Raw genomic sequence first — 27530 nt, 5'->3', positions numbered from 1 at the left:
TTTCCCCCTTTCTTCTAAGTGTTTAAGTGTTTTTATTTTAACCAACCAATGACATCTTTGTATGGCTCTTTTATCACAACCACAACGCAGTTAGTGCAGCATTGGTTTTAAACCAAATAAACAAAATAAAATCTCTTTACAGCTTATCAATGGTGCAGCACAAAATAACAAAATAAAAAATATGACAGACTGTTTTTTTCACTACAAACTCGCCAGGTTGAAATCTAGCAATTTGAGGTGAAAGGTTGTTTTGTGAAAAATGTTTCCCCCCCATTAGTACACAAAGAAGAGGACTATCCATTCCACATAAAATTGAGTCGTTTTAGAATCAGTAAATACGGTAGGTATATTTTGTAAGATAAAAATTGACTCAGAGAGAAATTACTTAGGCTATCTCTGGACATGGCTGGTATTCATTTGCATGCGGCGTTTCACAGGCTAATGTCTGCTATTGTTTCGAGTTTCGGCCAATGAGCCACATCAATAGAATCAAGTGTGCTTGCTAAATGGGGGCGGGGTGCAGCTCTGTTTACAAGTGAGACAACATGGAGACAGAGGGGCAGTTTACACGAGGAGGGTTTCCTATGGTGACGGGGAATTATTGTATCGTTAGTGCCTCCCTTTTAGACGGCGACGGCGAATTCGCGCTTAGGAAACGACACATTTTGAAACCACCCTCCAGAGTGAAATTCTTCGTGATGCTCCCCGCTGATCGTTCCCTCTACGTACCAGAGCCCTCCCCCTCCCCCGGTCCCGGCAGAGTAGTTCCGGAGCAGCGGATTGAGTGGCCCTGACCGCATGACCACCTTCGACCCTCCCTATAGGGCTGACTGTGGGTAGCTACTGGGACGCAAGTTGGGGCTTGGCCAGCCCCGGCTGGGTCACCTGGGCGAGGGTGTATGATGTTGCGAGACCCGAAACATCCTATGACCCCAGGGTACATCACTGAGGATACGTCCCAGTTATGCATCCATGCAATGTTTTTTTTTCTTTATTAGTTAGCCTGGCCTAGCCAGTGACTCATAGGAATAGACTACGTGACAACCAGGAAAGACTAGTGACTACTGGAGAGTCAGTTGACAGCCGGAACAGGGACGGCACCCGGGTAGCAGTATGGGTTAGCTCCCCAGCCTGCGTCTTCCGTGAGGAAGAAGCCCAACAACCCACGAGAGGCCTTTTAGGAGGGCCATTCAAGCCGCAAGTGGAGACTGCAGTGCCACCAAGTACTGGTACTGCATGGTGTCCACTAAGATACCATCACCTCGGAATGAGATGTTTGGAGCGGGGGAGTCTGGTGCAGCGCACAGGTCCTAGACCTGGTTAGACGAGGGAGGAACCCGGCCGGGTGGCAACCCACAGAGCCCGGTCCCTCTACGTACCAGAGCCCTCCCCCTCCCCCGGTCCCGGCAGAGTAGTTCCGGAGCAGCGGATTGAGTGGCCCTGACCGCATGACCACCTTCGACCCTCCCTATAGGGCTGACCGTGGGTAGCTACTGGGACGTAAGTTGGGGCTTGGCCAGCCCCGACTGGGTCACCTGGGCGAGGGTGTATGATGTTGCGAGACCCGAAACATCCTATGACCCCAGGGTACATCACTGAGGATACGTCCCAGTTATGCATCCATGCAATGTTTTTTTTTTCTTTATTAGTTAGCCTGGCCTAGCCAGTGACTCATAGGAATAGACTACGTGACAACCAGGAAAGACTAGTGACTACTGGAGAGTCAGTTGACAGCCGGAACAGGGACGGCACCCGGGTAGCAGTATGGGTTAGCTCCCCAGCCTGCGTCTTCCGTGAGGAAGAAGCCCAACAACCCACGAGAGGCCTTTTAGGAGGGCCATTCAAGCCGCAAGTGGAGACTGCAGTGCCACCAAGTACTGGTACTGCATGGTGTCCACTAAGATACCATCACCTCGGAATGAGATGTTTGGAGCGGGGGAGTCTGGTGCAGCGCACAGGTCCTAGACCTGGTTAGACAAGGGAGGAACCCGGCCGGGTGGCAACCCACAGAGCCCGGTCCCTCTACGTACCAGAGCCCTCCCCCTCCCCCGGTCCCGGCAGAGTAGTTCCGGAGCAGCGGATTGAGTGGCCCTGACCGCATGACCACCTTCGACCCTCCCTATAGGGCTGACTGTGGGTAGCTACTGGGACGTAAGTTGGGGCTTGGCCAGCCCCGACTGGGTCACCTGGGCGAGGGTGTATGATGTTGCGAGACCCGAAACATCCTATGACCCCAGGGTACATCACTGAGGATACGTCCCAGTTATGCATCCATGCAATGTTTTTTTTTTCTTTATTAGTTAGCCTGGCCTAGCCAGTGACTCATAGGAATAGACTACGTGACAACCAGGAAAGACTAGTGACTACTGGAGAGTCAGTTGACAGCCGGAACAGGGACGGCACCCGGGTAGCAGTATGGGTTAGCTCCCCAGCCTGCGTCTTCCGTGAGGAAGAAGCCCAACAACCCACGAGAGGCCTTTTAGGAGGGCCATTCAAGCCGCAAGTGGAGACTGCAGTGCCACCAAGTACTGGTACTGCATGGTGTCCACTAAGATACCATCACCTCGGAATGAGATGTTTGGAGCGGGGGAGTCTGGTGCAGCGCACAGGTCCTAGACCTGGTTAGACAAGGGAGGAACCCGGCCGGGTGGCAACCCACAGAGCCCGGTCCCTCTATGTACCAGAGCCCTCCCCCTCCCCCGGTCCCGGCAGAGTAGTTCCGGAGCAGCGGATTGAGTGGCCCTGACCGCATGACCACCTTCGACCCTCCCTATAGGGCTGACTGTGGGTAGCTACTGGGACGTAAGTTGGGGCTTGGCCAGACCCGGCTGGGTCACCTGGGCGAGGGTGTATGATGTTGCGAGACCCGAAACATCCTATGACCCCAGGGTACATCACTGAGGATACGTCCCAGTTATGCATCCATGCGATGTTTTTTTTTCTTTATTAGTTAGCCTGGCCTAGCCAGTGACTCATAGGAATAGACTACGTGACAACCAGGAAAGACTAGTGACTACTGGAGAGTCAGTTGACAGCCGGAACAGGGACGGCACCCGGGTAGCAGTATGGGTTAGTTCCCCAGCCTGCGTCTTCCGTGAGGAAGAAGCCCAACAACCCACGAGAGGCCTTTTAGGAGGGCCATTCAAGCCGCAAGTGGAGACTGCAGTGCCACCAAGTACTGGTACTGCATGGTGTCCACTAAGATACCATCACCTCGGAATGAGATGTTTGGAGCGGGGGAGTCTGGTGCAGCGCACAGGTCCTAGACCTGGTTAGACGAGGGAGGAACCCGGCCGGGTGGCAACCCACAGAGCCCGGTCCCTCTACGTACCAGAGCCCTCCCCCTCCCCCGGTCCCGGCAGAGTAGTTCCGGAGCAGCGGATTGAGTGGCCCTGACCGCATGACCACCTTCGACCCTCCCTATAGGGCTGACTGTGGGTAGCTACTGGGACGTAAGTTGGGGCTTGGCCAGCCCCGGCTGGGTCACCTGGGCGAGGGTGTATGATGTTGCGAGACCCGAAACATCCTATGACCCCAGGGTACATCACTGAGGATACGTCCCAGTTATGCATCCATGCGATGTTTTTTTTTTTCTTTATTACATTCTCACCCGACAAATATTAAAACTTTAAAACAGTTTGGGTTTTTTTTTATCTTGAAAACAGCTTTTTGGCAAGTCTAAATGACTGCGGTACGCGTACTCTACTTCCGTGTTTAAAACCGGAAAGACGATTACGAAATGACGTCATGCAGAAGCGTCCTTGTATGGGCAAAGAATAAGGTGATCACACTGCCACCTAGCGACCTGGCATGTACATTACGGCGTTTTAAAAATTCAACAGCGCTCATGTAAACAGGAAAAGGTGTGAAGGAAACGCTATTGTGTCATTTCTTCCAGAAACTGTCCTCGTGTAAAGGGCCCCAGAGTCACTGAGGAGTCTATGTGGATTAAAATGATTGAAACTTTATCTGTGAGACGAGTGCAGTCCGGCCACTTCATCTGACAACATGGAGGAACGACGGAATTCAGACAACAAAAAGCCACATGTTCATTATGGGAACTTTACTGATGATGCAGGCAGTGCAGAACACTTCTGGCTGTTCTTCCTAGTCCGACTCCTAGGTGAGTTTAATCATGATCCTAACTAACGTTACATGTTGTTTCTGTTTTAGCCACTGTGCGACCATCTAGTTATGGTTGGACATGTGTTTTTGTATGTTTTATCGTGTTCTGATCAGTTCTGATGTGTGGCTAGTCGAACACTAAACAAAGAGTATGGAAGGAAAGAAGCGACATTTGACAAGAGAACCGCGGCCATTTTGGCGCCGCAAACAACAGGACAGCAAAGAGAGGTTTGTTGCGCCCCAAAATGGCCGATCTCTTGTGCGCTGTTGCAATGGATTAGTTGTCTCTTCTTATCAATGCTCACTCCCCACTACTAAAGTTAAAACTGCGTGTGTTGCTGCGTGCAAGAGGGCTCGTGTTTACGATGAATATGACAAATTGCAATGATAAAATAAATGACAGATTGTTTATTTGGATGACTGAAATGTGAGAATTGCCATATTTGTTTTGTGACGTTTTTATACATAAAAATCCGATCTCTTCCCCCCGATTCCGGATCAGTTGAAAATCACGTGATCGGCCCCGATTTCCGATCACGTGAACGGATCGGGACATCCCTACTTGGCGGGTGTTAATTTCGGGCCCTGGCCATGATACACATTCAAAACTCTATGAAGCTGGCGTTGATGTTCTTAGGCTGGTAGGCGGGTTTAGGCCGAAGCGTAACCCTCCGCTCGTCATCAGCAAATACCAAGCAAGACTGTTGGACCGACAGGGCAATCAAGTCACCAACCCTCTTGCCTGAAGACAAGGCTACAGTACCACAGGGCGAACCCCTGTGAGGGGGCCCGTACGCCCGGACACAGCGGCATGTGACGTTGAGGCTGACCAGAGGGAGGCTGAAAAAAATGGCCCACGCATTTGCCACTGCTGTTAACAGACTGTAAAATGTAAAATGGTAGCCTTGCTAGTAGGTTAGCTGTATCCCACAAGTGTCGAGATTATGAGTATTATTAACAATTATCAGTGTCCTCTTTCCTGCACACAAGATACTTCAGGCCTGGAATTAAATCATTTTTAGGGCAAGGCTACTTTGACCTTTTACAAATACAAATGTATTGGGGCATCACGCCCAAAATGTAGGGCACCAAGGCCAAAACCAATGGTTATTATTAGAACCATTTTTCAGTCCTTTTTCCTCAACAAAATTAATATCCTAAATGAAGCCCTGCAGTGTGATACAGCTTGTATGTAAGATGGCTCAGACTGCAAAGTCAGTTACATATCCAGTAACACATGATAACTTAAGTAGTAATCCAGGTTATTTTCTGTAGCTACAAATTACAGATGTCCCATAAACGCCTCACAGCGTCTGCCTATTAGTAGATGCTACAATTTACAGAGCTTCTCTAAATGCCTACTACAGGCTACTGCTACTGATACTGTAGCGTTCTTGTTTATGTGCTGCATTGCATGTAGTTAATGAGGAAAGCCACAACTTTCTTTAAGGGTACAACGTCCAGTTCAAAACAGGGCATGCCAAAATGGCCAATTGGGTAGTTAATTTTAGAAGGGGCATTACGGCCACACTAGTGTCCTCTAGTAAGAGAGTGGCGTCAGCGGAGGACCAAAATGCGAGACTCATTAGCCAATGAACAGCCAGGAATGGGTCTCGCGCTACTTTTGCATGCTAAAATAAAGCCGATAATGTACAATTTGATTCATTTCAAGGGATGAAAAACCCTTTCAAAGTACAACACTGTCTATTTTGCTGCAACTCGACAGTGCTGCTTTTTTTAACTCAAGAGTTCCACTTTCTACTTCCTGGAAAAAAACTGGTCCATTGGAGTGAATGGAGATGTCGGTACTCTTCTATTATACGGCTCTGGGCCACACTATGGGGCACTGGCCATTTGGCCTTGGTATAATTCCTGCTCTAGTACTCCTGGGGCCGGTTGCACCAACTGGTCTTACACTGGTCTTAAGCTAAGTTGGTCGTAACTTTACGACCTACAGCTACGCCGGTTGCACCAAGACGACTTAAGCCTTATTTTCACTAAGACCAGGCGTAACTCCTACGCCTCGTCAGGAGGAGGCGTAGAGCCTGCCTGTAACAGAGATCTCCGCGGAGACCTTTTTGACCGTCATCGTCGTAACACCGCCAGTTCGCCATCTTTGAAAGCACGACGTTAGATTATAACTAACTACTTGTGTGGCTTAGCCTTCCCAAATGTTGGCGTTAATTCTTTTAGAATTTAATACATAGAATTGGGAACGTTACATTCAATTTCATTCAGACTGCCTGATACTAATGGGCGCCGCCATTTTCCCCCGGGGCTTCCACAGGAGGAGGGGGGTGGGAGGAGGGAGGGTGTAGTGACGCACATACAGTAGTGGGTGACGGCGCGAGGCACATGTGGGCCAATCAGAGGGCATTCCCCGACAATTCACATGAACGCGCATTGCTATGACCAGCGTAGTTAAGACCAGAGTAAGCCGTGTTGGTGCAACAGGCGTAAGTCCATGGTCTTAACTAAGACCGACGTAGGAGTTACGACCAGGCATAGTTAAGACCAGTTGGTGCAACCGGCCCCTGAACTGTTGGCCAGAGGTTTGCTACAGGTCATTCTGTAGCTGCTACTCCAGAGGTTTGCTACAGGTCATTCTGTAGCTGCTACTCCAGAGGTTTGCTACAGGTCATTCTGTAGCTGCTACTCCAGAGGTTTGCTACAGGTCATTCTGTAGCTGCTTAATGTTTAGTGTCCTGGTACTCCAGAGGTTTGCTACAGGTCATTCTGTAGCTGCTACTCCAGAGGTTTGCTACAGGTCATTCTGTAGCTGCTTAATGTTTAGTGTCCTGGTACTCCAGAGGTTTGCTACAGGTCATTCTGTAGCTGCTTAATGTTTAGTGTCCTGGTACTCCAGAGGTTTGCTACAGGTCATTCTGTAGCTGCTTAATGTTTAGTGTCCTGGTACTCCAGAGGTTTGCTACAGGTCATTCTGTAGCTGCTTAATGTTTAGTGTCCTGGTACTCCAGAGGTTTGCTACAGGTCATTCTGTAGCTGCTTAATGTTTAGTGTCCTGGTACTCCAGAGGTTTGCTACAGGTCATTCTGTAGCTGCTTAATGTTTAGTGTTCTTGACAGACTCACCTTTCAGCGTGTCCTGCTCAGCCCTCATGATGTCGATCAGGGAGCTCTCCAGAGTGTTCATGTTGAAGCCGTCAAACGACCTGGTGCGCTCCTAAAGACAGAGAGGAGAGGAGAGGTTACAACCTAAGTCGTAACGAGAGCACACTTGCACAACAGGAAGAGACTCCATTTAGTCAGTCATCTTTCAACTTCATTCACTCCAGAAAACGTACCGTTTTGAAGTTCTGACCGCTTCACACTTTTAACAACAATGCCTAAGCTAAAAGCCTGAACAGTCATGACTAGGGATGCAGCGGTTAACCAGTTTCACTATTAACCGCGATTTAAAACGTCACGGTTATATAACCGCAGAGGCTTGGCTACAACAAGTGTTTTGCTCTCACAACAGTCCGTCTGTTTAAACCGCCGTGCGCCGCGCAACCTGCAGCTGGAACGTCTCTCTCGCTTTGTTTCCACATGGCATATTATGCAGGCGGACCAAAAAAAACTTCCAGAGATAGAGAGATAACTGCAGTCGGTCTAATGTTACATTACATACTTAGTTAAGTACACAAATTAAGATAGGCAGGGACCACCGTTCGTGCCACAGCTCACGGGACTCGGGAGAAATATTTATGTTTGGGGAACTAACCTAAGTGGTGGCTAAGCTACATAGCTAACGGTAAACAATGGCAGATAGACCAGAGCCAGAGCCAAGCGATCTCTTTCCAACCAAAAAACATCTGAACCCATCAGTATGGGAGCATTTCGGCTACAGAAAGGATGACCAGGGAGTTGTTCAAGATGACCGCTCTCCAATCTGCAAAACCTACCAACTTCCACATCTGCGTCATCACCATTCAGCTTTACACGCCAAATTAGTAAAGGTAATGGAAGTAACTGAGCAAAATAACATTAGATGATTAAAAATGAACAATGATCAAACTAAAAGGCATGGATGACAGTTGATGATAACACTAAAGTTTATTACCCACATTCGTTATATTTCCCCTAAAGAAAAAAAATACATAAACTGGACAAAAAAGTAATCTAGTTATCAAAAGAGACTTGCAGACAGATCCTACTATTCTATTTCTCAAGAATAACTACAACTTCTACAACTTAGTAAACAAACGGAAATTATTCTAAAGTTAAATGTATTGTCTTTACTGATTGTTCTCAGTCATTACATCAGTAACACTGGCTTAGCAGGATAAAGCTAGCAACAATTTTAGCCAGCAATTTTTTGGGGGGTTAGGTTATTTCAGAGATCACAGGCTTGCTGCCATTCTGTGTGTAATGTGCTGCCTATGACGAACCCACCTGCAGCCAAAATGTCCCAGCATTTGGCTGGTGCGTATTTCCCACACTAAGGGAGGGACACGCTAAGCAGACTTAACATGGAAGAAGAGCACACCCAATGCACACTCTCTCCCACAAAACAAATATCAACATACGGATACAGGCAAGGCTATGTCTACTATTTTCTCATATCCGCCACAGTAACTTAAGTGGACTTAGGCTATAGCCTCAGGTAAATAAAATAAACCAGGCATTCAAAGACGAGAGAAGCAGAGACAAGTGCAGACCTGGGGCCAGTTGCACCAACTGGTCTTACACTGGTCTTAAGCTAAGTTGGTCGTAACTTTACGACCTAACAGCTACGCCGGTTGCACCAAGACGGCTTAAGCCTTATTTTCACTAAGACCAGGCGTAACTCTTACACCTGGTGAGGAGGAGGCGTAGAGCCTGCCTGTAACAGAGATCTCCACGGAGACCTTTTTGAGTCCTTACCGTCATCGTCACCGTCACCGTCGTAACGTCGCCATCGAAGCACGATGTTAGATTATAACTAACTAGTTGTGTGGCTTAGCCTTCCCAAATGTTGCCGTTAATTTTTTAGAATTTAACTCATTGAGTGCCAGCCACTTTTGGAGAACGGACGCTCCCAGTGCCAGAGTTTCAGAGCGTTTTCAGTGATTTCTCGAGGCCCACAGAATATTGTGTGATATTACTATGTAAACACCGAACACGCACAAAGAACGATGAGACTCTCTTCTATCATCTGCAAAAAAAGTTTATTGATACCATTTTCCGTTCTTTAGTTATGAGCCGGAGAAGATAGGTTGTTTTGAGCAAAAAGACACGTTTCAAATTAGAAGCTGAGTTATTCCGCCTTTTGTGAAATGAAGCATTTCAAGCACATTCACTGAGTCTGAAGCTAATATTTTCTGATGTAGTGACGTGGTGTAGTTGTGTGGTGCCCTGCGTGCCCCACCCCCCTCTCCCCCCCTCAGCTGCAAACTCCTCCGTGGGGAGGAGTTTGCAACTAACACACAGCCTAACACGCACCCAGTCTATTTTCAGAGCGCTCCGTTTTTGTGCGCCGGCTCCCAGCGCGACACGGAAATGCCAAACCGGACTGCAGGGAAAGGTTTGGCCCTTCGGCGTCGGGTGCTGCCTTTCTGGCGGCTAATCGTGTGGAGAAACTATGCAGACAGACAGACAGACAGAGGCAGAGGGGCTCAGTTGTGGGCGCGGATTGACTGCTGTTCGCAGCCAACGTCAGCTCCAGACAGAGCAATCTATATGGCTCTGGCTGCAGCATGAGCGGTTTCTCTTTCATCACGGGGCTTTTTCCTGCTGTTTTCCGGACCTTTCTCTAATCTGGAGAGCACTGTCGCCACCTAATGAGTCTGTAAAATAGGTTATACACCTTCAATAGCTACAATATTTGTACAGGAGATGCCTGAGGCTTTGATCCACGTCCCACCGTCAAAAAACGCAATTGACGAACATACTCGTCCTTGGCACTCTACGTTAGTATCTGAATTGACGAACATACTCGTCCTTGGCACTCAATGAGTTAATACATAGAATTGGGAACATTACATTCAATTTCATTCAGACTGTCTGTCTGGCTCAATCGCCGCCATTTTTCCCCCGGAGCGAGGGAGGGTGGGAGGAGGGAGGGTGTAGTGATTCACATACAGTAGTGGCTGATAGAGCGTAGTGGCACAGTGACGCTCCAAGCAGGTCGCGAGGCACATTTTTGCAACATCATCCAATCAGGGTGCATTCCCTGGCAATTCACATGGACGCGCATTGCTACGACCGGCGTAGTTAAGACCAGACGTAAGCCGTGTTGGTGCAACAGGCATAAATCCACTCTAAAGACTGGTCTTAACTAAGACCGACGTAGGAGTTACGACCAGGCATAGTTAAGACCACTTGGTGCACCCGGCCCCTGGTGGTCAGATTACTAGAGACCAGTCGTTGGTATAACCTAGACAGGGACAACACTACAAACACACAGAGAGAGAGGCACAGGCAGATAGATGGTAGAGATGCACCGATCCACTTTTTTTCAGTTCCGGTCCGATTGCTGAATTTGGATAGCCTGGTTAAAACCATCCGGATCCGTTAACTCAAATTCTGTTTAATTCTGCGGTTCTGTCTGGACTGCAAGCTGTGCACAGTCATTTCAGTGGGTCGAGTATAGGGCTGCACGATATTGGAAAAAACTGACATTGCGATATTCCCTGCCCCTGCGATATATATTGCGATATGAAAAAATACAGATTTTCACCAGATTACCAGAATAGCTCTATTTTAAAGAAAAGAATACTTCTAGAATGATTGGGATGATTTTGTAGAGGAGTCCATCTGATTTTGGAGGGGAAATTAGGTATTTTAATGTTTCTCAACCACTGGGCTGTCGCCTATACTGTAGGCCTCAGAGCGTCATCTATCAGGGTGCATACACATTTTGACCAATGGATTTCCATGACTTAGGCTACATACATGAAAAAGTGAGTAAGTTATGACATTCTACTTTAAAATGTCACTAGCCTACACTTCACTTAGTGTAATGCAGCCTTTAAAACCAGGGAAAGACAACATGTATGCTGTATCACCATATTACCATATCCAACATCTAAGACCATATAGTCTCATATCACAATATTGATATACAATTGATATATTGCCCACCCCTAATATTGAGTGCCAGAATCTACCTCCCAATGATGCTATTTGCAGAAAAACATTAGATTTCATTGATTATAATCACTGCTTTCAACTTCTTTCGTTCTTCTAACGTTTCAATAAATCAACAATGAAACACCCCTGCCACTTTACACACTTGGTCTGACCCCCCGGAAACCCCCTCCAGAAACGACCAAGTGGTACACTCCGCATCTGCGGAGTTCCGGTTTTTGAGCGCAAGGCTGGCAGTACAGAGAGACGAGGATTCACATGCAGCCGACCGGTGACAAACAATTCATTCGTGAAAAGTAATAAATATACATTTAATTGCCCAGATATGTCTCTTCTCTTTTTATTTTCACTGACATGTTTTGTGTAAATAAGTCGCTATGTATGATTAACTCTACCGTAACGTTACTGCTATCATGTGATGCAACATCAGAGACTTGAAGGGGAGAGACAGCCACAGTGATAACACGGACAACTTCTCAGTAATCAGCCTTCGTGTCATTAGAAGTTGCGGTCTTGCTTTTTGGTGTTTCAAGAGTAAATATCTCCACTCCACGGACATGTTGAGTTACAGCAGCCAGCCTGCTGTATGCGAGTGCGCTGCAAACTGGACAAGTCCGCCTCCACAACCACATCGTTTTACAGACGGGCTACTGTCAGCAACGCAACATAAGCAAAAGATAATTCAATTTAGGTCTCTGTGCATGTTTGTTGTGTTGAAGCTAAGCACTAAATGAGTGAGTACAGTAGCGGGGCGTCTCTCTCCTTTGAGAGAGCCTGCATTTCACTCAGTAGGCTACCCCTAAAGTGAGAGTTTATCAAGCAACATGACGAGTTAATTTGCTTTTGACATCGCACGTCCTGCGATGTGACTATCGCGCATGCGCACATCGCAATGTCGATGTGTAAACGATATATCGTGCAGCCCTAGTCGAGTACTTGCCTTCAGTCAATCAGCGTCACCAAATCCAGTCCTTCAGCCAACCAGCGTCGTCGCAATTAGGGATGTACGATATATCGGCATCGGTCCGATGTAATGTTAATATCGGTTATCGGTATCAGCCAAAATGTTATGGGTTTTTCCAAATGTTTTGGAAATAAAGAAAGACATTACTTTTTCAAATTTGCCGTGTTTACATGTGTTTTTCTGTATGTACAAAATGTTATTATGATAGAAAAGTGTTTTTATACAGATCATATTGACATCGGTAAATATCGGTTATCGGCCATAACAGCAATGTTAATATTGGTTATCGTATCGGCCAACATTTTCATATCAGTGCATCCCTAATTCAAATCCAAATCCAATCAACAAAAGAACGGCAAAAAAATAGCCTGATATCCAGACTTCATCATCAACTCATAAACTAATTATTGTGCTTGCTGAAAAGCAAGGCACAATTGTCTTTAAACTCCTGTTTTTCGATCTGCCAAAAGTTTGGCGCGTAATAACTCCCACATTTTTCACACTACAGTACATAGACATGCCAGACCTCAAAACGTGCGGGTCATTGATAACAGGTGTGCTATGACTTTGCTAAGAGTTTCATCGGGCGGTCTGGGCGCTATTCGCGATTAAGCGCCATTTTTCCCCACATTGACTTGCACGAGGTTTAGATAAATCTGGCAAAATCTTGCATTAAATTAACTGTATCTCAGAAACCATATGGCATAGAGCGACCAAACCTGGTAAAGAGGTTCCCAGAGGGGCCTTTTACTAACCACGAAAAAATTAGACCAATTGACCTGATGGTCCTGGCCTAGAACAGCCCTCTTTACCTTTTGGTCCATAACTTTTGAACCGTAGGTTTTTTAAAAGACTGCACCATTGCGATATAATCAACTTCCAAAGTTCTGTGGGTGGGGCCTATTTCACAAAAATCGCCATAACTCTGGAAAGATGCTAACCAACCTTGGTACAGGTGTGCAGGGATGAAAAAATTACACCGATTGACCTCACGGTGGCTCTATAACAGCCATCTTTATGTTTTGGTTCATAACTTTGGAACCATAGCTTATTTTTACTTTGTATTTAACCTTTATTTAACCAGGAAAGTCCCATTGAGATTAAGAATCTCTTTTTCAAGGGAGTCCTGGCCAAGACAGGCAGCAGCATTAAAAACACATAATTACAGACAGAAAGCACAGAATACAAAATTACAGCAAAAAGAAAAAGCCAGGTAATTTAAAAACATTTGCATGTTAGGGAAACAGCCTCTAAATCTCTCATTTCGGCTTTAGCTCAGGAGGTAGAGCGGGTCGGCCAATGACGCAAGGGTTGGCGGTTCGATCCCCGCTCCCTCCCAGCTGCTGTCGTTGTGTCCTTGGGCAAGACACTTAACCCTCCTTGCTCCCAATGGTGTGTAGGCACCCTGCGTGGCAGCCTGCCGCCCTGCGTGGCAGCCTGCCGCCATCGGTGTATGAATGGGTGAATGTAGACTACCTACTGATTGTAAAGCGCTTTGGATAAAAGCGCTATATAAATGCAGGCCATTTACCATTTAGCATTTAAAAGCATTTAGTGAGATTAATTGATTGAGTTTCAGTCTGCAGCATATTCCATGCCAAAGGAGCAGAATACATAAAAGCCCTTTTACCGATTTCCGTGCGGGCATGTGGGACAGAAAGCAAAAGGTAATCCTGACGGTGAAAACACACCGCACGCGACTCATGCACGTAAGCTGCGCGGCGCGACCATTCGCGACCTTGTGCGTAGACAGTTTTCATTAGGACACCATGTTAACAGATCTGTCAGTCCACACCGAATTGCGCGCAGCGTGCAGCTCGGCTCAGCTCAGCGGACGCTCAGGGCACGCAAGATAGCCTGGATTTCTATTTTCCTGCGCGGCCGTCTGCGCCCGTGAGCGACTCTGTCAAGCAGAACAGATCAGATCAGGGCAGACAGGAACTCCGAAACCGGACATTCGTCAAATAAAACCAATTTCAAAGTGAAATAATGTTTATTTACGTTGTTGATTGCCCCTTGGGAAGTGTGAAAAGAGAGAAAGAGCAGTTGAAGAGGGGGAGCGGCTTCTAGGGGCTCGTTGCCTGCGGAGCAACAAGTAGAGAGCTAGGACTCGCCTTCTCTCTACAACAGCACGCACTGGGAAAACGGGAGGAGAACAGACTTAAATATGATGCAATTGCATTTTATAACGCCGAAGGTAGCCATTAACAGTTATCCCAAACATATTACTTGATATATTTATGTTGTTATTTACTACCCATGATAATGAAGACAGTAGATCTGGGGCAAAATATATAGCGGACGAGCAGAGCGCGCAAAGTGAGCTGCGCTCTCTGTGTGGACACTTTAAGCGACTTCTGCGCGGAGGTGCGCTGCGCGGCGCATGCGCGCAAGTTCCGCGTACCGGTGTGTCCCCGGCATCAGAACGCAAAGAGTATTGTCCAGCACTTTTCTGCATGATGAAGACACATAATAGGCTGGGAGCAGGACCAAGAATTGACATATAAATAAAAATGTACAAATGACAGAGCCTACGAAGACATTGAGCAGAGGTGTGCTTATAAAGATCACCATAATCCAACACAGGTAAAAAAGTGGCGGCAACTAGTCGCTTTTTTACATTAAAAGAAAAACAACTTGTTTCAAAAATAAAAACCCAGTTTTAGCCTCAGCTTTTTCACCAGGTACTGCACATGTGGCTTAAAATTGAGAGAGTCATCAATCCAAATACCCAGGCATTTATTAGGGCTGTCACTTTTTCCCAAAATAAAGTTTGAACGAACTTTAATTGCCCGCAAAATGTTCAAATATATTCCAAGTTTTTTGGTTACCGGTAATTAAAAAAAAAAAAAAAAAAAAAAAAGATTTTGGCTGCATCCAACTCGAGACAACTTTTCAGACCCTGGAGACAATCTTTCTCAGAAGAGACTAACGCGACAAATCTGGAGACTTTTTCTGACATGGGATTAACATTACCAGCAAGCAGCAGTTGGTTAATTTTGGTTAATTTAAAAAATAAAAAATAAAAAAATAAATCGAACAGGTCAATTATACATTCGAACATGCCCTCCTCCCCCACATTCGAAGTTAAATTCGAATTTCGAATAAAAAGTGACAGCCCTAGTATTTATAAGAGTTTACAACTTCTATTTCACTTCCCTCAAGAGTGACCACCGAACAAATATTTTGTGGTCTGTTTCTCGAGTTAGTGAACAGCATAAGTTTGGTCTTACCTGCATTATATGGGAGAGCCAGAATGAAACAGCCTCAGGAAGCAGCACTCATGTTAGCGTGCTGCACACTAGGGCTGTTGAAACGAATTTTGATATTCGAATATTATTCGAATTTAATAATTATGAACGAAATTCGATTATTTTTTTTTTTAAATGAATTTTTTTTTTTTTATGCGTCCCCGGGCTCTCCATTAGGAGAGACCAGTGTGTGTGCTATCTCTTTAAATCTGGTGAAAGCGCACTCGCGCAGTCACCGCAGTGCATTCATGTTGTTGTAGTGTGTTGTGCACGTACTGTGCAGTGACTGTATCTGTTAGGAACTCCACTACCCAGAAGCCACCGTTGCCCTACCCAAAAGCCAGCGAAACGTGAGACGAGAAAGAGAGAAATGGCGGATAACGTTACACCAGATGAACCACCTGAAGCGGAGATTACAACTCCAGAACATTTTTGTCTCCTTCATCCCGAGGCTTGCCATCTCATCGGCAAAAGGCGATTACAGACAAACTGACGCGGTTTATCTGCAAAGACATGAGGCCGATTAACATCACACAGGGGTCCGGGTTTCAAGCCTTCATCCACGAGCTGGAGCCTAGATACACGGTTCCTTCCCGCAGTACAATCAGCGACAGAGTTGTGAAACTGTATGATGCCACTAAAGACAACATCAGAAAAATGGTGGGTGAAGAAAAGATCGCCTTGACCACAGATGGATGGACATCACTAGCCACGGATGCCTATGTGACAGTCACCGCACACTTCATAACCGAGGAATGGGAAATGAAAGACGTTATTCTCAAAACAGCCGAAGCTCAGAAAAGCCACACTGCTGAAAATGTTGCAGAGTGCATCGACAACATACTTGAAGAAAAGAGTGTTAACTGAAGTTGACTGTTGAAGCTGCTATACTGATGTAAACCTACCTGTAGCTCTTAAAATGTATGTTCATTCATTGTTAACTGAAGTTGACTGTTGAAGCTGCTATACTGAATGTAAACCTGTAGCTCTTAAGTGCAATACGTGACTGATTTTTTTTTGTTCATGGCTCATTGTTGTTTTGGCAAAGTTTACTTATTTGTTTATTGATAAGGAGCTCAAACAAAGGCTGTGTCTTTTTTTTATTATCAATTATTTTATTTTAGCATTTCAGACAGCACCAATACATCACTGATGAATATTAACTACGCTCTGGTTATCTGACCTATTTTCTAATGCAATGAATGTATGTACATTGTACAAGGAACATGTTTTCTTAAATAAACATCATTGCTGGACTATTTGTGATAAGCCTAATATTATTTTGAATATTCATCCACCATTCACTTTTCCATCTACCGTACATTTGGTAAAATGCTTAGAAAAAGTTTTACTTGGTCAAACCCAAAGATTCAGCTATATTTAGAATCAGAACATAACATAAGAGAAGACAACAATTCACTCAAAAAAATTTTTTTTTTAATTCAATTAAAAATTAATTAAAATATTCGAATATAATTCGAATATTAAAATGTATAAAGCACTGAAATTCGAATTTGATTATAGAGGGAGATTGACAGCCCTACTGCACACCAAAACACACAGTTTTAATTTGACATGATGACTATTTTGGGACCCGCCACGTGGTGGGTAGACCCCTGAGCGTCACCCGTCAAATGTAAAATCTGGTTGCCAATGGCGCTTGGCCCTTGGTGTTAATTTTGGGCCCTGCAAAGAGGGCACTTATGCTGTTGAAAATCAGAACGTTTGTAGAATATTATCAGTTTGGTCTCAAATGTGGAAATTTTGACCAGAATTCTTCACACACCACCCCAAAAGCCATATATATTGGTTAAAAGCTGAAAAAAAGTGTTTTGGGGTTTAGTCCTGCTCTAAAGTAGCCTCTCCAATAGCCCCTCCAAACAGGTTTTGATCATAAGTACGATTGACTAGACTTCCCCAGACAAGGCCACCTCCTACAGATTTTGATGACATGCCGAGAAGTGAGGAATGATTAAATACAGCAGGCTGGGGAGATTTACAGCAGCATTAATCTTCCGTGTCACCTCTCTGTTAATGAAAAAGGGAAGAAGACAGGGGAGAGTGGAGGAGTGGAGGCAAACATGTGAAGGAGAACAGAAGACAGGGGAGAGTGGAGGAGTGGAGGCAAACATGTGAAGGAGAAGAAGACAGGGGAGAGTGGAGGAGTGGAGGCAAACATGTGAAGGAGAACAGAAGACAGGGGAGAGTGGAGGAGTGGAGGCAAACATGTGAAGGAGAAGAAGACAGGGGAGAGTGGAGGAGTGGAGGCAAACATGTGAAGGAGAACAGAAGACAGGGGAGAGTGGAGGAGTGGAGGCAAACATGTGAAGGAGAACAGAAGACAGGGGAGAGTGGAGGAGTGGAGGCAAACATGTGAAGGAGAACAGAAGACAGGGGAGAGTGGAGGAGTGGAGGCAAACATGTGAAGGAGAACAGAAGACAGGGGAGAGAGGAGGAGTGGAGGCAAACATGTGAAGGAGAACAGAAGACAGGGGAGAGTGGAGGAGTGGAGGCAAACATGTGAAGGAGAACAGAAGAAGACAGGGGAGAGAGGAGGAGTGGAGGCAAACATGTGAAGGAGAACAGAAGAAGACAGGGGAGAGAGGAGGAGTGGAGGCAAACATGTGAAGGAGAACAGAAGAAGACAGGGGAGAGTGGAGGAGTGGAGGCAAACATGTGAAGGAGAACAGAAGACAGGGGAGAGTGGAGGAGTGGAGGCAAACATGTGAAGGAGAACAGAAGAAGACAGGGGAGAGAGGAGGAGTGGAGGCAAACATGTGAAGGAGAACAGAAGACAGGGGAGAGAGGAGGAGTGGAGGCAAACATGTGAAGGAGAACAGAAGACAGGGGAGAGTGGAGGAGTGGAGGCAAACATGTGAAGGAGAACAGAAGAAGACAGGGGAGAGTGGAGGAGTGGAGGCAAACATGTGAAGGAGAACAGAAGACAGGGGAGAGAGGAGGAGTGGAGGCAAACATGTGAAGGAGAACAGAAGAAGACAGGGGAGAGAGGAGGAGTGGAGGCAAACATGTGAAGGAGAACAGAAGAAGACAGGGGAGAGAGGAGGAGTGGAGGCAAACATGTGAAGGAGAACAGAAGAAGACAGGGGAGAGAGGAGGAGTGGAGGCAAACATGTGAAGGAGAACAGAAGAAGACAGGGGAGAGAGGAGGAGTGGAGGCAAACATGTGAAGGAGAACAGAAGAAGACAGGGGAGAGTGGAGGAGTGGAGGCAAACATGTGAAGGAGAACAGGAGAATGACGAGAGGTACTGTAAAGAGTGGATGAAGTAGGGCCATGTGAAAACCCATTGTATTTTTTTCCAAATTCTGTTTTAACACATTGACTGCCAGCCGTTTTTTTTTGCTGTAGGTAGCTTCTGCCAAGCCGTTTTTTGAGGATTCTGGCTCATTTTACAAGAGCCGAGGATTCTTTTCTGCTTGGAGTTTGTGAACATACAATATCTCAAAAGTACTAATAGAATGTGTACTTTCTCTGTCTAAAAGAGTTAGTTTGTAGAGTTAGTAGTTATGTAAGCATTAGCAATTGAATACAGCATGGTTTTAGCGTCAGAAAAAATATTCAGAGATAAACGGCTTTTTGTGAAATTCGATAGAACAGTCACTTTAACCATTCATTTTTGGCATCAGTAAGACCTAAACAATAGTTTTGAACAGTAATTTCCTCCATAACAGCAGGAAACTCCCCTCTGCTCAACTCCTCCCTCCGTGGGCGTTCTTCTTGGCTGCAGCGCCGTGTAACAAGCACTTTCCTACCTGTGCAAATTCACTTTCTCATACTCTCGACCTCTCAAATAAATTTCTGAATAGAAATTAAATTACTCTAAATTAGAGCGAAAAAGAAACAAAAAAGAATGGGTTGAAAATCCCATTCTAAAAGCCTTTTATGGCTGTTTCCAATTTGGTGCTATTTTGCAAGGCAAAATGGCCTGCTGCTTGTCACCAGCCTCACTGCCCCGCTGCCGCTGTGCCTGGCTGTGCCTGTCTGCGTGGCCGCTCCCCGAGGAAGCCCGGCTGGACTCGCCCGCCTCCCGGAGCCCTGGCCGAGAGCTCCGATGAAGCCCCTGCGACTCTGGTCATATTTACGCTGCGTGCCTCAAAGTGTGCTCCATCCGCAATCCACCATGCAAGTTTGCAATCCCGCACCGCCAGCAATCAACGTGAAAACGAAAGCGCCTCCGCCAATCCATTTTCATGAGAATGGAAATGGATCACACTGCTTTTTGCTTGCCTTCCTACTTCCTTGTCGCCACTTAGTGGGTCGGTGGAATGGGTTGTACACGTTGTACACGTCCAATACTTATATAAGATATGTAAAAGGGTTAGATGCACAACCCACCGTCAAAAAAAAAAAATCGATGCCAAGGACGTGTTTACACGTTGTTGGCAGTCAACAGCTGGATTCTGAAAACGTGTTTACACGTTGTTGGCAGTGAATGTGTTAATTGTTTCCAAAAAAAATTTTTTTTTTTTTTTTAGGGGTTAGGATCAATATATATACCCTGTGTGTGTGTGTGTGTGTGTGTGTGTGTGTGTGTGTGTGTGTGTGTGTGTGTGTGTGTATGTATATACAGTGTGTGTGTGTGTGTGTGTGTGTGTGTGTGTGTGTGTGTGTGTGTGTGTGTGTGTGTGTGTGTATATACAGTATATATATATATATAGTTAACTACAATAATTAGGTGTACTTTTGATTTTGATAATTAGGCCTACTTTTACCAATTTCACCCAAATTATGGAAAATTCTGCAATATTCCATGTTTTAGGGATGCCTTCTGCGTGCCGAAACGGTTTGTTGCTGTGCTGCTGCCCTACCCAGACTAATTAAACCTCTAAAATGACTTTTTTGTGTGCTGGCTTTTCTGCTGTGACTTGATATTGTATGTGCCCTGCACCGAAGTTGTATATTTTTGTGTGCAATTTGTGTGTGCAAGTGTGCTTGCTGTTCACTTTTTCCATTTGCATTAATTCCATGATTCTGTCTGTTTTTTTCAATTTTTTGGAAATCCTATGGCCCTAGCCCTAGACGGAGAAGACTATGATTGGGGCTGTGATTGTAGCAGGGTGTCGCATTCATTTGTAAAGAGACAACTGCATGTTTTTCCCTTTTTTGCAGTCTAGTTTGTTTCTAATACGTCCCTGAGAGAGAGAGAGAGAGAGAGAGAGAGAGAGAGAGAGAGAGAGAGAGAGAGAGAGAGAGAGAGAGAGAGGAAGGAGATGGCTGGAGATGAAAGCAGGGGATGGAGAAAGGGAGAGCGAGCGGTGAGGTAAGGCAAAGTCCAAAGAGAGGAAAGGGGGGCGGAAAGGGAAGCAGGTTGAGCTTTTGATACTTGTGATTATGTTGCTTACTGCTCAAAGTATTTCAAAGGCCTGCTATGACATTAAATAACCCCCTACCGTCAAAAACAACCTATTAGCCAGTGTTAGCAGCTGAACTGTGTGTGTGTGTGTGTGTGTGTGTGTGTGTGTGTGTGTGTGTGTGTGTGTGTGTGTGTGTGTGTGTGTGTGTGTGTGTGTGTGTGTGTGTGTGTAGTGTAAGAAGGACTTCACTAATGCAGTGTTTCCACTACCATTCTACAGGCCTGGCGGGCCCGCCAGGCTGGATAAAAATTAAATGCAAAACAAAAGACAAAACAAAAAATTCTGCTCTCCCCAAAATTTCAATAAACCTTAATGGCATATTATTACAATACAACAATACTGGTGTTGACAGTAATAGAAGATGCCAAATCATTCAAAACAATAAGCATTTTGCTTTTAGGAGCATTGTGCCAGCGTGCAGCGGTGTTCCAAAACGTGTCAACGTGTGTCGTTGCCTGGGAAATGCACATCCCATAATACAACTGTTCACATCGCATCCCATAATAGTATGATGATACTTGGGATGCCATTGCGAACATATATGCAAACAGGTTAGCTATTGTGTGCTGGGGCAGCAGGCTGAAGGCAGCGGACGCCAACAGACTCAACAAACTGATCCGTAAAGCCAGGGACATTGTGGGGCTGGAGCTGGGCTCCCTGACTGCGGTATCGGAGAAGAGAACGTTGTCCAGGCTACGCTCCATCATGAGCAATGACTTGCACCCACTCCACGGCGTGCTAGTCAAACACAGGAGCACGTTCAGTGAGAGGCTGATCCCACCTACAGTAGATGCAATACAGAGAGGCACATTAAATCATTCCTGCCTGTGGCCATTGGACTCTTTAACGCCTCACTTAAAAGAGCACCTCGGAGACGCTCAGTCTCCCTGATAGGTTAACTGTGCCTTGCTGAGCCACATGTAATGGGCAAGCTGACTTAATATAAGTCCAGTGTGCAATAACTGCAATTTGACACGTAATGTACATCCTACTTATTATACTTTATATTATACTTTACTCTACTTACTCTACCGGTACTTTATTTTTGCTTACTTTATCGCATTTTACTACTGTTTTATTTTATGCTATGTGTGTTCTGAGTGCGAGCTACTGTAACCTGTCCCAATTTCCCCCCGGGGATCATTAAAGTCTTTCTGATTCTGATTCTGATTCTGATTCTGATTCTGATTCTGAAAAGTTTAGCGTCGCTAGCGAGGGCCCCCACCATTGTGGTTGGGGTACGTTTCGAAATCCCTCCAGGCCTGAACATTTTTCTAGGGGAAACACAGTGCAATACAAGTTGGATTTAACCCTGTAGCATAGGCTGCTGGGGCTGCCTTTTAATTTGCGTTTTAATTTACCAGTTCCTGGCATAATGAAAAATGTCGGCTCAGACATTTTGCATGGAATCACACTGGACCGGACCGGTAAAACCAGAAATCGACCCATGCCTATTTCCTACCTTAAAATCTGCCAGTGCGCCTAAATATTTTTATAAGACACCTTGCAAACACCTTGGAAATTTAGCGTCTTTTCTCTCTCTCTCTCTCTCTACCGCCCCGCTCTTGCTGTGTCAATCTCTCCCCCTCATCAGGCACACACACAGAAAGACAGGGAAATACAAAAATAAAACGTTTTCAATTGCTTCTGAGTGCTTTAGACTTGTGCAGGATCGTTTTATTTTGAAAATCCGACTGGAAGTCGTATCGTTCTTATAGCTAGTGGAACACAGGACTGTCTGCAGCCAGCCATCCAGATCCTTGGCTCACTGGTACCGGACTCGGAGTCACAAACAGATGAAATGAAAATGTGTAACAGAACGATAGTTTTGTACGCGGGAGACAAAGCTACGGCTTCAGCAGATATGAGTTCTGGCCATTGTTCTGGCTAGAGTTAGCTGGCTGGCATGACAATGACACCTAATTAATGTTAGCATCGCTAACACTAGCATCTCACTAACTATAACTATCAAGCAAATTCTGGGAATAACGTTCCGCAACATGTAATGCAAGATCGCTAAAATGTGACAATATGGCTATGCTCTCTGTTAGCTAATGTTAGACCGTCTAAGAGCAGCTACTGTATCAATGTTTCCCCTACAATTATACAGGCCCGCCAGGCCTGCAAAAAATGACTAATAACACAAATGACTAATATGAATGAATAATGACATCACAGTCTAATCCTAATGTTAATATTATGCACATCTGGCTTCAGACTAGGGTTGCGCGATATACCCGAAATACCCATCGTGATTGTTTCACAGTCAAACATCGTGAATGATGATGGCATCGTCATTGATGCCATCCGCCGCTGCAATGCACGTTAACAACAGGACAGCTGAGCTCTTCATGAGACCGACAGGCAGGCTACTACTGCACAGAGCCAGGCCACTCAAGCAGTAGCAGCAGCGGCAGCTACTGCTGTAACAGCTAGCAGTAGCTGCTGCTACGGCTGTATTTTATCATTAAAGTCTTTCTGATTCTGATTTCTCTCTCAACTCTCTCCAGTGTCCTCAACTCTCTCTCATTAGGTTCAAAAGCCCACGCGAATCTAACGTTATATCTGCCAGTAATTATGTCAGTTTTCTGCCAGCTAGTTAAATTCAACACACACACACACACACACACACACACACACGTTGTTGGTCAGGATCTGTAACGTTAACGTTATTTGTTTTGTGCCGTTCAATATTGCTGGTACTAGTGCTGTATCGTATGTAATGGAGCGACTTCAACTTTCACTTTGGAAACAGGTGAGTTAAATTCACAGTTGAAGACTTGTACTCACTTTGGGTTGAAAACAAGAAAGAACGTGAAGTTTCTTCTTTGTCTTAAAAGTTTTCACCACAAAACAACTGACTTCTCACACGCGCGACATTAAACAAGCGCACCCAGTTCAGAGAAGCACTAGAGCCGGAGGAGGGGGAGGGGAGGCTTCTCTGAGTCTGAACTGGGTGCGCTCGTCTAACGCCGCCGGCGTGTCCCCCACGCGTCACGGTACATGTAAGTGGACTTGGTATTTTTTATTATTAAAACGGCAAAACTTTAATTCGAACAGATAATGAATTACGATGATCCGATGTAGAAGGCTCAGAGGTCGATGGGGGGTCGGCCCATCACGATGGTCGATGCCATCGTCCATCGTGCCAACCCTACTTCAAACGGCCAAAATTTCGGTCGCCAGCGAGGGTGCCCCATGTGGTCGGTTTAGGTTTTGAAGTCCCTCCAGGCATGAAAAAAATGACAGGGGAAACACTGGTATCTGCTACGGTTTGGCTATGGAAAGCAACGTTAGGTGATGATAGCCTCTGCTCAGTGTTTTTCACTGTATGCAGTGCACAGTGAGATTATCATTTCACAGCATACTGGGATATGTCACTACTATGCTAATCACAGCAACGTGAACGTTCACAATCACGAGTCACGACCACCAATAACTAGAGATGCTGCGATCCGATCATGTGATCGGATATCGGCGCGATATCAGCCAAAAAACATGGATCGGATCGGATTCCAGCGAAAATGACCGATCCAAGGCTCCGATATAAGCACTCCATTCCATGACTCCGCTCTAGGATTTCTATCCAGCATGCAGCAGCAGCAGCAGCAGCAGCACAGAGGCCGCGTTGAGCCTAGGATGGCCAGGGCCAAAACGTCAGACACACCCGTCCTTAACCTATGTGCGATTCGAAATCACGCGTCCGCACCAGTTTGACAGTTTCAAATTATAACAAAACAACCACTATTGCAATTTGCAATACATGTCCCGCAAGGTTTCTGAGATTAGGGGAAAGTCTGAGCTGGCGTTACGCTAAACCAAACGTGGGGATGAGGCAGCGGATTTGTTTTGCCGTTAACGTTAGCTGTTGTGATGATGGCTAACGTTAGCTAGCTGGTTAGGCTATCTAGTTGCAGGGCAGCGCTCCACAAGCTTGTTGTGACCAAAACCCCCGCATTTAAAGCATTTCATACTCCCAGAGCTGGCGTAAACCATAGAGAACCTCATGCATTAGCCTACTCAAAATGAAACGTCCAGGGTTTGTGTCTCCAAAATCAACTAACGCTAAACGTTACATGCAAGCTAACGTAGCTAGCTGCGGAGCACTCATGATCTATAAGGAAAACGAATGCGCACATAGCCTACATAATTGTCAACATCACATACATGTATTTTCTTTAATCTAGACTACAGGCATCATTTTTCAGTCAAAAGTGAAACGACACAGATATGATGGCGTATAGTGAGGCTTTCCATGCCTCACTATAGAACTGGCCCCATGCAAAATTCAGACCGCTTATATGTTGCCGTCATGCCAATAAGAGTCTAAATGTAATTTTTTATGTTTTATCTGCAGACTAAGCAGCTAGGCTTTCGGTTCTATAAAAGCCATTATTTTTTGTATTGACTATTGAGTGATACACTTTACTAAAAAAAATATTATATCACAATAGTGATGTCAGATTTGCTTAGGTCAGAGCTATGGAATATTAAATCATCCATCTCGCCCAGCCCTAATTTGATTGTTATGTTTTAGTTTTACATCAAATGAATTAGATGAACTAAATCGTTTACCTACTATATTACCAAAGCACACACATACATACCTAACCCTAAAAATGTTTGTTGCCTGCTAGCTATCAGACAGCATAGAGAGACTTAAATATGTGCTGTATCGGTATCGGATCGAAATCGGTATCGAATCGGGTATCGAAATTTGATCGGAATCGGATCGGTTTTGAGCTAAAATATCGAAATCGGATCGGAATTGAAAAATCTCGATCGCAGCATCTCTACCAATAACACATAATGTCAGGCAAACAACAGATGACTAAATAAATCGTTAATGATAGTTTAATGACAACAATAGCCATTGAGTCATTCTGGTAAGAAATTCATGGTGCATCATGAGAATATAGTACTTTAATTGAATTAAACTAAATTGTAATGTTATCAGAGATTAATCATTGTGTCCTTAAAATTCTTTATGTGCTCCTAACTTTTTCAACTTATGAGCAGAATGTAAGGTGATAATCATTCACACCACAGACACCCAGTTCATAAACGCTGCAATACTTAAAATGCAAAGGCTTCCATCAATGGGCCAGAGGCTCAATCCCCACTGTGTTAACTCGGTTAGTGATAGTGACTTAACACTTAACAGACATTTATTTACATGAAAATCTTTGAGCGCATCACTTTAAGAAATTACCAATATTTATACAAAATGACAAAGAAGGTAACGCTTAAAATGTTTTATTGCGGTGCCAAAAGGCGTGGTGAAAAATGTGGGTGCACCTAAATTATGTGCCGGTGCACCTAAATTAAAAAGTAAGGCACACCGGTGCACCCACTGTAAAAAGTTAGTCTGGAGCCCCACTCAACCCGGGTTGTCCCGGATTTTGACAGAACACATGACAGTTTTTGAAAGCTACAAAAAAGCGAGTCGAGCCACACTAAAACACACACTGTTTTAGTGTGGGAACGTACAATTTGTGGGGCAATGTAGATGAGCAATGGTGAGATGTAAGGTTAAATGTCTCTTCAAATGTTTTCCTGGTGAAAATATGTTCCTAATCATTTCAGTAATGAGAAAGATCCACTCCTCGGCCGTTGTTGCACATCAAAATTGCCCTAAAAGGTTGCACTGTGCATCAGTGCCTTTAGCAATGTAGACAGACAACAGAGCTACCATGTCCCCACCAGCCTAACAGCTGATATGACCGTTAGGCCTAATCTATTACAAAACAACCACTTCCCCACTTACTGACCATTCACATGACAATGATTCAGCATCTTTTGGCCTATACTTACTTGCAAGAGGGTTATGGTTTGATTCTACAACTAAAACGGCTGTTTTGATGAATTTGCTTTAGATCAAAGTGGTTTCTAACTCAGAAGGGGAGTCTCGCTGTAAAAGTACTCATGTGACACACTCTTGACAGCACTAATGGCCACACTGATCTAATCTGGAAAGCTGCTGTTAGCCTCACAGTGTGCTAGCTTCACAGTGTGCTAGCTTCACAGTGTGCTAGCTTCACAGTGGCTTGTCAGATATGTCATTCTCCATTCTAGTGAAAGCACTGACAATCAGTGATGTATGCCCATTTTTTTATTTTGCAAATTGATCCTTAGAATACACCTTAATAATCTGTCAATTTGATTTGACTGGCAATTGGAAACATCAGAGATTGAATGGACAGTTTGACAGTTGGTACCGCTGCAGAGCTGGTTTTATAATGCACCTTAGTACAGCATGTCATTATGCTACAGTATTTCTAAGCTGCACGGCAGCAAGATATAACCAGCAATTTCCCAGATAGCTTACTGAGACAATATCCTGTGCTGGCTTACTAGCTAAGAGCCAGAAGGCCTTACGGCCTTGCCCTGGTCTTTGGCCAAATCCACCAGTCCAATTCAGGCCAGGACACAACAGCTGCTTCTGACCTTCAATGTCACAGGTGAGGAGGGGAAAAGGAGGGAAGGAAGCAAGGACAGAAGGAAGGAAAGACTGCCATTCTGCCATTTGGAACTAGGGATGGGAATGATTACCGTAAATTCCGGACTATAAGACGCACCGGTCTATAAGCCGCGGGACCAAAATTGACTATTTTTTTCTTCTATAAGCCGCACCGGTCTATAAGCCGCGGGTGTTTTGATGTTTAATTACCATATGAAAGGGTTCGTGCACAGAGAGGAATGTCGGGAAAGAGATGGCTGTTTGGGGAAGCTCCCATTTATTAACA

The 27530-nt window shown here is 45.2% G+C and overlaps 1 protein-coding gene across 2 annotated transcripts in view; it reads right to left on the bottom strand.

The window, feature by feature from the left end:
• Positions 1-27530, bottom strand: part of cpeb4b (cytoplasmic polyadenylation element binding protein 4b) — a 114000-nt gene that overhangs the window by 65389 nt on the left and 21081 nt on the right. For both annotated transcript variants that reach the window (XM_083648130.1, XM_083648131.1), the window contains exon 3: positions 7218-7308. In XM_083648130.1, coding sequence (XP_083504256.1) covers positions 7218-7308 — 91 coding nt within the window. The remainder of the gene's footprint in view (positions 1-7217; positions 7309-27530) is intronic.

Source organism: Poromitra crassiceps (assembly GCF_964638095.1).
Source record: "Poromitra crassiceps genome assembly, chromosome: 1".
Taxonomy (NCBI): domain Eukaryota; kingdom Metazoa; phylum Chordata; class Actinopteri; order Beryciformes; family Melamphaidae; genus Poromitra; species Poromitra crassiceps.
The sequence above is the reverse complement of the archived record's forward strand: the minus strand, read 5'-3'. Positions and strand labels throughout refer to the sequence as shown.